General features: G+C 35.0%; 2 protein-coding genes across 3 annotated transcripts in view; both read right to left on the reverse strand.

Annotated features, from left to right (window-relative positions):
- LOC137638516 (E3 ubiquitin-protein ligase TRIM32-like) overlaps positions 1-16 on the reverse strand; it is a 27,751-nt gene extending 27,735 nt beyond the window's left edge. The window contains exon 1 of one of the 2 annotated variants that reach the window (XM_068370632.1): positions 1-16. This exon is cut by the window's left edge and continues 147 nt beyond it. The gene's annotated coding sequence lies outside the window, so the exon portion shown is untranslated. The other variant, XM_068370634.1, reaches the window with a different exon arrangement.
- A 2,234-nt stretch (positions 17-2,250) lies between these two features.
- Positions 2,251-7,045, reverse strand: LOC137637880 (cuticle protein AMP4-like). The gene is made up of 3 exons (XM_068369989.1): positions 6,888-7,045; positions 4,487-4,698; positions 2,251-3,285 (listed from the first exon to the last, which is right to left on the reverse strand). Exons 1-3 carry the CDS (start codon positions 6,894-6,896, stop codon positions 3,105-3,107), a joined length of 402 nt encoding a protein of 133 aa, XP_068226090.1. The 5' UTR covers positions 6,897-7,045; the 3' UTR covers positions 2,251-3,104.
- Positions 7,046-10,000: the final 2,955 nt, after the last annotated feature.

The following is a 10,000-nucleotide window of genomic DNA, read 5'->3' on the forward strand; positions in this document are numbered from 1 at the left end:
AAGCGATGTGCCAAGCATAGAACAAGCTAGAGCAGAGACTTGACCTTTCTTAACTTTTAACTGGAATTGCGTGAAATGTACAAGACCTTTATGATCATAAGACTAGCTTTCTTGGAAAAGTAACGTATGACTTAATTATACAAACACTGACACCTTCAGTCCTTGAGCAAAGTTAATCTGGTAATGGTTACGATGTACGGTAATTCCACGATAAAATGTACGAATTCAGTGCTGTGCTTCACCCCAAGGATTGTAGAAAAGAGGTAACTTTTACCTGGCTTAGTGAGTTTTACGTTACCTCAAGAATTGTAAAAAACTAAGTGGCTTTTACTAGGCACAGTAAAAAGCTTGCTGTTTTCAGTAAACAATCCATCTAATCTTGTGGAAAACTGATGTAAATTACTTACTGTTAATATAAAACCAGAAACCAGACAACATTCTGCAGCAGAAAAAATTGTTAAGAGTAGCATTAGAGAAGGATCGCTCTTTTGTAACAATGGATTCAAGGAGTTTAAGAAATCAATTTTTCTCAACTGGTTGCAACCTTCAGTAATCAATCCCTCTAATCTTGTGGAAATCTAATGTAATTTACTGACTGTTAATATAAAACCAGAAACCAGACAACATTCTGCCGCAGAAAAAGTTGTTAAGAGTAGCATTAGAGAAGGATCGGTCTTTTGTAAATAATGGTTCAAAGAGTTTAAAAAATTCTATTTTTCTCAACTGGTTGCAACCTTCAGTAATCAATCCCTCTAATCTTGTGGAAAACTGATGTAAATTACTTAGTATTAATATAAAACAGAGACCAGACAACATTCTGCCAGAGAAAAAGTTTGTTAAGAGTAGCATTAGAGAAGGATCGCTCTTTTGTAAACAATGATTCAAGGAGTTTCAAAAAATTCTATTTTTTTTTTCAACTGGTTGCAATTCTTGCGGTAAGACCATATGGTTCTGAATACCATAAAAAAAGGTTCAGTGACTTTGCCACATTTTACCATTTTTAACACTCGATTTCCTTTCTACCTCGAAGGGCTAAAATTTCTGCTTTTTATATTTTTTTTACGAGCAAAAGCTTTTCAAGTATTAGAATTTAATGGCTTTCGGAGAATGCAATAGAAAATTGTTGGACCTCAAAATGGTTCGAATAATTGAAAATTATTTTGTGTTATCAGTTGTATTAAAATTTGAGTTTTAGACTGAAATAATAAGATAGAAATTCCAATGTTTTATATAAATTCAAATGCAATGGAATTTAGGGCTTTAGATGGCCTTGAATTCTGTAGCTTTTAGTTTTAGGCCTATCCAAAGAAGATAGTTATATGTGAATCTTGATTTAATGGCTATGCAGTTTACATGGAAGCTAGATTTGATTGTGAGAAGAAGAAGAAGAAGAAGAAGAAGAAGAAGAAGAGGAAATTGGGAAAGGGAATGTAATGAAAATGGAGGAAAATGAGGGATGAAAGGATAAAAAGAAGGAGAAAATATAGAATACAATGGAGGAGGGTGAGAGGGTGAAAAGAAATAAAGGAGAAGAAAAAAAAAAACGAAAGATAAGCAGAATAAGAAGAAAAAAGCTCAAGTAGAAGATTAAGAGGAAAAGAGATAGGAGGTTGGGGAAGTAAGAGAGAAGAGAATGAAGAAATAATACGAATGTAAAGACGTGGCACAAGAGAGAGAGAGAGAGAGAGAGAGAGAGAGAGAGAGAGAGAGAGAGGTGGGGGAAGTAAGAGATAAGAGGGTAAAAAAAGAAGAATTTAAATAAGAGATAAAAAAGGACAGAGAGAGAGAGAGAGAGAGGAGAGAGAGGAGAGAGAGAGAGAATGGGGAAGTAAGAGAGAAGAAGAAGATAAAAACAATAAGAATGTAAAGACGAGATAAAGAGAGAGAGAGAGAGAGAGAGAGAGAGAGAGAGAGAGAGAGAGAGGATGGGGAAGTAAGAGAGAAGAGGAAGATAAAAACAATAAGAATTTAAAGACGATATAAAAAGGAGAGAGAGAGAGAGAGAGAGAGAGAGAGAGAGAGAGAGAGAGAAGCACAACGTTTATTTTAACTACAGGGGTATTACCAATTATCCAATTTTCTCAGTCTTTTGACCTTTTAAAACTACTCCACTATCGTATAATTTCACATCATTGAAGGATTTCTAATCTAGTCGTCCTTCGTACTAGGTCCTGAGAGAGAGAGAGAGAGAGAGAGAGAGAGAGAGAGACTGACTTTCTGGACATTCGTTGTGTAAATAAAACAAACATGTGTTTTTTGCAAAACAAATTCATTATAAACTGCTTTACACATAATCTTTTTTATATTCTGAAGGGGGAGAGTACATAACCTGTATGTTTCGTTTTCAATCACATGTATGGTACATGACATAGAAATATACATATACATATACAGTTCCTGTTTCTTCCGGGCGGTCCCTCCTGATATCACAAACAGAGGGTGTGCGTATGTACAAAGAGAAGAGGCAGATTATTTCGATCTTTAGAGGAAAGGGTTCGGATGCTTTTATTTCTTGTTCGAAAGGGGCATCGTGTTGATGCGGACGTAAAGGTAGTTTCGAAAGAGCTCAGTCGTTTGGGAGATGAAGAGTATTGTTGTTGTTATAGATTGCTTGGTCTTTGTGGCCAAGACCGGGCTGTTGCAATTCTGCAGCCCGTAGAAGAAGAGTGGTCTCTTGTTGTTTTAGATTGCCTGGTCATTGTGGCCAAGCATGGGCTGTTGCAGTTCTGCAGCCCGTAGAAGAAGAGCGGACTCTTGTTGTTGTAGATTGCCTGATCCTTGTGGCCAGGCACGGGCTGTTGCAAGTCTGCAGCCCGTAGAAGAAGAGCGGTCTCTTGTTGTAGATAGCCTGGTCCTTGTGGCTAAGACCGGGCTGTTGCAATTCTGCTGCCTGTAGAATAAGAGTGGCCTGTTGTTGTAGATTACCTAGCCTTTGTGGCCAAGACCAGGCTGTTGCAATCCAGGTGCCCATAGAAGAGTGTCCTTTTCGATAAAGGCATCGTCTTCATGCTGATGTAAAGGTAGTTTCGAAAGAGCTCAGTCATTTGGGAGAAGAAGAGTGGAGGGACAGAGAACCGGAAGAAATGGGAAGTTCGATGATCCTCTTAGTTGAGACGGAAACCTTGGTCGTCGAATTGGACACCAGAGGCTCTCTGTTCTTCGGCGATGCGGAGGAGCTCGAAGACGTGTTCGGGGATGGCGGGGATGGTGTCACCTTCGGGCTGGAAGCCGTTCTCGTTGGCAACGAAGTTCACGCGGGCGAAGCTGCCGTCCTCACGGGGAAGGCTGTGGGAGGAGGAAGGGAAAGAGGAGGAGGGGGGATTAGTAAAATGAGAGACAATCATCATCGAGAGGATTATAAGTGGTTATCTAATGCTACAGGTAATGGGAGGGATGTAATTGGATGTACGTCTCCGTTAACAAACGTAATTTGCATTTCATTTATAGTGAAAGGTAGATTTGTGGAGAGATATTTTTGAATAAAATATTGAGACATTTCATGAAAAATAAAAAACAATTGAAAGTAGTGATATTGTCGGATAAATAGCTAAGAATTCTTAAAGACAAGACGAACAAACTGGTTTCTGGATATTTAGGACACACATGACTCTGGTCTAAGAATAAACAGAAGAAGAAGAAGAAGAAGAAGAAAAAGAGGAGGAGTAAAAAGAAGAAGAAGGAGTAAAAAGGTGACGAAAAAGAAGAAGAAGAAGAAGAAGCAATATTGCCAAAGAGCTTCAAAGATGTTTTGATAATAATTGAAAGCCTGATTGCTAGTAATTGAATATCTACATTGAAAAGGAGAGAGAGAGAGAGAGAGAGAGAGAGAGAGAGAGAGAGAGAGAGAGAGAGAGAGAGAGAGAGCATTGTATATTTCTTATCTACAAATATGAAAAATAAGATTAGAACCACTAAGAAAAATAAGTTAAACACCATTATAAATAAACGAGACGAGAACCATTGCAACAATATGAGACTCATTAAAAAGAAATAAAGTGAGATCCATTACGAAAAAATAAGATGAGAACCATCATGATAAATTAGATGAGACCCATTTAGAAAAAATAATGTAAAAATCACTACCAAAAAAAAAAAAAGGAAATAAGATGAGAACCATTAAGAAAAAGCAAGTTAAGAACCACTGCCAGAAAAAAATAAGATGAGAACCATTAAGAAAAAGTAGGTTAAGAACCACTGCCAGAAAAAAATAAGATGAGAACCATTAAGAAAAAAACAAGTTGAGAACCACTGCCAGAAAAAAAATAAGATGAGAACCATTAAGAAAAAGCAAGTTGAGAACCACTGCCAGAAAAAAATAAGATGAGAACCATTAAGAAAAAGCAAGTTAAGAACCACAGCCAGAAAAAAATAAGATGAGAACCATTAAGAAAAAACAAGTTAAGAACCACTACAAAAATAAATAAGACGAGAACCATTACGGAGAAAATCTACTCGAAAACCTCGAAAACCTCAGTGGGGAACTCACAGGTAGAATCCCTGCATGTTGCTCTGTCCAACGGATCCTGGAGCTCCGGCGACCTCGGTTTCGATGCCGTTTTCGGCGGCGAAGGCGTAGTTGAAGTTACCATCTCCCTGGTCGACACGGTCGTCCCTGACGATGGCGACGGGAGGAGCCCTCTGTTCGAATTGCTGCTGGGGGGCGGCCAGTGCCAAGGCGAAGAAGCAGGAGAGGACGATCTGGAATGGAGAGCAGAGGCGGGAGGTGAAGATGGTTGCTGTGTTGCACAACTATGTCTTTTTGGGGGAAGAAGAAGAAGTGGGGATATTTCGTAGAGGAGGGATATGGATGATATGATGGGACTCTTATGAAAGAGGAACATAGATGAAATGACTGAATTCTTTCATAAGAGAGGAATATATATGAAATGATGGGACTCTTTCATAAAAGAGGGATATATATGAAATGATGGGACTCTTCCATAAAAGAGGAATGTATATGAAATTGTGGGACTTTTTCATAAAAGAGGAATATATATGAAATGATGGGACTCTCATAATAGAGGAATATATATGAAATGATGGGACTCTTCCATAAAAGAGGAATGTATATGAAATTGTGGGACTTTTTCATAAGAGAGGAATATATATATATATATATATATATATATATATATATATATATATATATATATATATATATATATATGAAATGATGGGACTTTTTCATAAAAGAGAAACACATATGAAATGATGGGATCATAGGTGATATGATGGGATTATTTCATAAAAGAGGAACATATATGAAATGATGAGATGCTTTCATAGAAGGGGAACAGAAACCTTGAACTCCTCTATTGTCTCTTTGAAAGAGGAACAGAGGAGATAAATGATGGGAATTTTTGTCTTATTATATAAAGAGGAATGAAAGTATGACATTGATGGGAAGCTGCCTCCCATAAAAAAGTTTCTTTTAAGATGGGAGGAATATGGGAAATAGAATTCTGGGGTCTTTGATTTTTCGAAAAAGTTTTGTTATTTAGAAATCTATTCTACAAAAGAGTAACTATGAGGAACTTGCATTTATATAAGAAATAGCAAAACTTTACAATTTCTATAGCGATTTCATTTTGACTCCTGATGAAATCGTGAATTTTGTGATATTAATGATAAAAGTTTCAAATAGGTCTTAGTTTATTCTATAGATTTCATATTTACTTGGTAACAAGATCATTCACAAAATGAAATAAACAAATTAAGAGATCAAATATTAAGGGTTAACTACAAAAAAAAAAAGGCAATTTTTTTCTATATATTATACTTTAAGTAAATGCTCATTGTTTTAGTCTGCATGTCTGCATAAGATCTCACTCTCTCTCTCTCTCTCTCTCTCTCTCTCTCTCTCTCTCTCTCTCTCTCTCTCTCTCTCTCTCTCAAGCCTAAATTGATATATAAACCACAGAAGTGAACAGATTAAGCCTAACATGACATCAATTTTGGTTCACTTTTCTTTTTTCTTTAATTTTCTAACAGCTATCTCTTGCGGTTTTTATCACTAGCTAAGCTAAAACCCTAGTTGGAAAAGCAGGATGCTATAAGCTATACTCCAGTAGAAATACAAGCATAAAACACATGCCCACATTATTCCTGTAGTTGGAAGGCATGTGGAAGGAACATGTTGCTAGTTAAGACTACCTTGCTGAATATAATGAGAGTAAAAGACACTAGTTTAAGAATACCCTGCTGAATATAATGAGAGTGAAAGACACTAGTTTAAGAATACCCTGCTGAATATAATGAGAGTGAAAGACACTAGTTTAAGAATACCCTGCTGAATATAATGAGAGTGAAAGACACTAGTTTAAGAATACCCTGCTGAATATAATGAGAGTGAAAGACACTAGTTTAAGAATACCCTGCAGAATATAATAAGAGTGAAAGACACTAGTTTAAAAAATACCCTGCAGAATATAATAAGAGTGAAAGACACTAGTTTAAGAATACTCTGCTGAATATAATGAGAGTGAAAGACACTAGTTTAAAATTACCCTGCTGAATATAATGAGAGTGAAAGACACTAGTTTAAGACTACCCTGCAGAATATAATAAGAGTGAAAAACACTAGTTTAAGAATGTCCTGCTGAATATAATGAAAGTGAAAGACACTAGTTTAAGAATACCCTGCAGAATATAATAAGAGTGAAAGACACTAAATACACCCTTGCCGATGACACCCTCTAAAAAAGACCATTAGCGAAGGGGAGTGAACCGCTGGATGGGCATCAATTTCCAAAGATGACTACGGGAGGGACGTGCTCTAGGGGCATAGATATACTTCTAGGAAACCCATAGGAAGAGCTTAATGCCTTCGGGGGGTCGTGAAGAACAGAAGAGACTGAAACAAAACACTTCAGTTGTTATTTACTCACAGCCTTCATGTTGTCGGAGATTGGAGTCGTGTGGTGACTTGGAGTTGGAGGATGAGGGAATTGTGCTGTTGAAGACTCAAGAAGTCTCTTATATACCCACAATACGGAGCTCGGAGCCAAGGGCAAAGGAAAGAGATTTGGGAGGGGCCGAATTGTAGGGCGGAGGAGGTTGTATAAGAACAGGGCGGGGGGTGGGGGATGGGGCGCACGAGGAGGGAAGGGAAGGAGGGAAGGAATCGCTGAAGCAACAGAGAGATGGGCGTGAGTTGTGGGCGGACGAAGAGGAGGAGGAGACTGGGACGAGGGGGGGGGGGGCGGTTTACACTTGATGAGCAGTGAAGGTGGTTGAGTTTGTACCAGAGTCAATGGGTGGGGCTTTCCTCGGCGGAGAGAGAGAGAGAGAGAGAGAGAGAGAGAGAGAGAGAGAGAGAGAGAGAGAGAGAGAGGCTGGTTCTACTGCCCTCACTTTACGTGACCTTAGCCTGAGATTCTGGGATTATAGACTTCTATTCTAGGAGAGGAACCTCCTTTCTCTCTCTCTCTCTCTCTCTCTCTCTCTCTCTCTCTCTCTCTCTCTCTCTCTCTCTCTCTCTCTCTCTCTCTATCTGTTCTTTTGACAATTGTATTACCAAATTGGAATACGCACTGTTTTCTGTCTGTCTGTATGTTTGTCATGATACATCTCTCTCAACATTTGTCATGAGATCGCGTTCATATCGAAATCTCAGCAATTTTATAATCAGTCAATTCTTCTAATTCCTTTCATTATCATATTGCTTCTCCTCTTATCGTTTTGCTCTTATACTTCCATACTTTCTGTTCTCAACCATCGTCATTTTAAAGGTTGTGTTACTTTCTACCTAACCACCCAGTTACCTAAAGAATGTCTATACTAATTTACTGTTATGTAATGTCATTGTCAAAGCACTCAAAAAAGATTGGTTGTTGAGCGAGCGTTGAAATCACCAACGCATCATTTTTTTTTTTATCTTTTATTTTTGTAAAGTTTGTTCTGTTACTATTTATTGCCTATATAGACTGTAATCATAATCATTAATGATATACTTATAGAATTTTATTTCCTTTATTTTTCGAAATATGTATTTTGTTTATTTTATGTAAGGAGTACATACAAATGTGTAGTCACCAACGCATAATTTTTTTTTTTATTTTTGCATAGCTTGTTCTGCTAATATTTATTATATATGCATATATATATATATATATATATATATATATATATATATATACATGTATATATATATATATATATATATATATATATATATATATATATATAGAATGTAATCATAAACATAAATGTTTTTCTTATAGAATTTTATCTTTTTTATTTTTTCTAAATATGTATTTTGTTCATTTTCCATAAAGAGTACATACAAATACTCATGAGTATGAAATAATTCGTATGATTTTCCAACCAGAATGAGACAGCTATCAGTGACTGGACCAAGTATTATTCGTGTACCAGTTCTCTGTATTTTTCTGAAATGTGGAACAATTATTATTATTATTATTATTATTATTATTATTATTATTATTATTATTATTATCAATAATAATAATAATAAAAAATAATATTAATGATATTATTATTATTATTATTATTATTATTATTATTACTTGCCAAGCTACAACCCTAGTTGGAAAAGTGGAATGCTATAAGCTCAGGGGTTCCAGCCGGGAAAATAGCCCAGTGAGAATATGAAACAAGAAAAAATAGAATATTTTAAGAACAGCAACAACATTAAAATAAACAATAGTAAACAAATTCCATGCATATATATACATGTATATATATATATATATATATATATATATATATATATATATATATATATATATATATATATATATATCAAATTAAAAATCATAGAACGTTGTAATATACGATGCAAACAACGTCTACAAATCTCTTGACGTAAGCAAAAGAAACAAAGGAAAAGTAATGGAAAAAAATATTTTTTCTCTGGTTATCTCACTTGAATAAGGAGAGGTAATAGTGAAGGAAAATGATAATGAGGAGGCGAGGGTGTTTGGGCGTGGGGTGGGCGTAGGGTGGGCGTAGGGTGAGCGGTGCTTGAAAGAAACAACTTTAATATCCAAGACATGTGTAATTGGCACTCGGGGTCTCAAGGATAAGATTTGGAAAATGACATAAGCCGCTAATTTTACTTCTCTGATGATCGTCTTTCATTTGTTTTGGAAATGTTTCTTTGTACGTATTTGCAAATAAAAGAGGGAAATACACACCCACATGTATATATGTGTATGTATAATTATATATTTCAATATAATGAAAAATATTTCCCGTATTAGTGAGTTTGGTATTATAAGGTATTTGAGTTTTTTTAGAATAAATGAAAATCATAAGTATTTGTGACAGAATTTTACATATATATGCATATGTATATGTATATGCATATATATATATATGTATATATATATATATATATATATATATATATATATATATATATATATATATATTTATATATATACATATATATATTTATATATTTATATATATACATATATATGTATATATATACATATATATATTTATATGTAAATATTTATATATACATACATATATATATATATATATATATATATATATATGTGTGTGTGTGTGTGTGTCTGTCTGTGTGCGTGCGTATGTGTATGTGAATGTATATATAAGTACATCCATAAGGCAATGAAAGGTATAAAAAATACGGAATTATTAATTTCAGTGAAGAGAAAAATAAATTTTGTGAAGTCATTCCTTCTCTTAAGAAGAAGAAGAAGATAATTTTCTCCCCATCCTCTCTCTCTCTCTCTCTCTCTCTCTCTCTCTCTCTCTCTCTCTCTCTCTCTCTCTCTCTCTCTCTCTCTTAATCAAAAGTCGAAGTATATATTATATTGAAAGTCCTTGGATAAAAAAAAATATTATGTTTTCTTTTATCACATGTACAATATATATTTGCTTATAATGTGGACGCTCAGAAATTTATATATATGTATATATGCATGAATGTATTTATTTTCATAACTAATGAACGAGGATACCTTAATGTGGTGAAAGGGTTTGTGTATGTATATGTATATAAATA

This window comes from Palaemon carinicauda, chromosome 3 (assembly GCF_036898095.1).
Source record: "Palaemon carinicauda isolate YSFRI2023 chromosome 3, ASM3689809v2, whole genome shotgun sequence".
In the NCBI taxonomy this organism is placed as follows: Eukaryota; Metazoa; Arthropoda; class Malacostraca; order Decapoda; family Palaemonidae; genus Palaemon; species Palaemon carinicauda.

Excerpts from the sequence above, each read along its gene's own strand:
- LOC137637880 (XM_068369989.1), bottom strand. Across the intron at positions 3,286-4,486 it reads AACATGCAGGGATTCTACCT|CCTTCCCCGTGAGGACGGCA; the intron begins GTGAGTTCCCCA and ends CTCCTCCCACAG.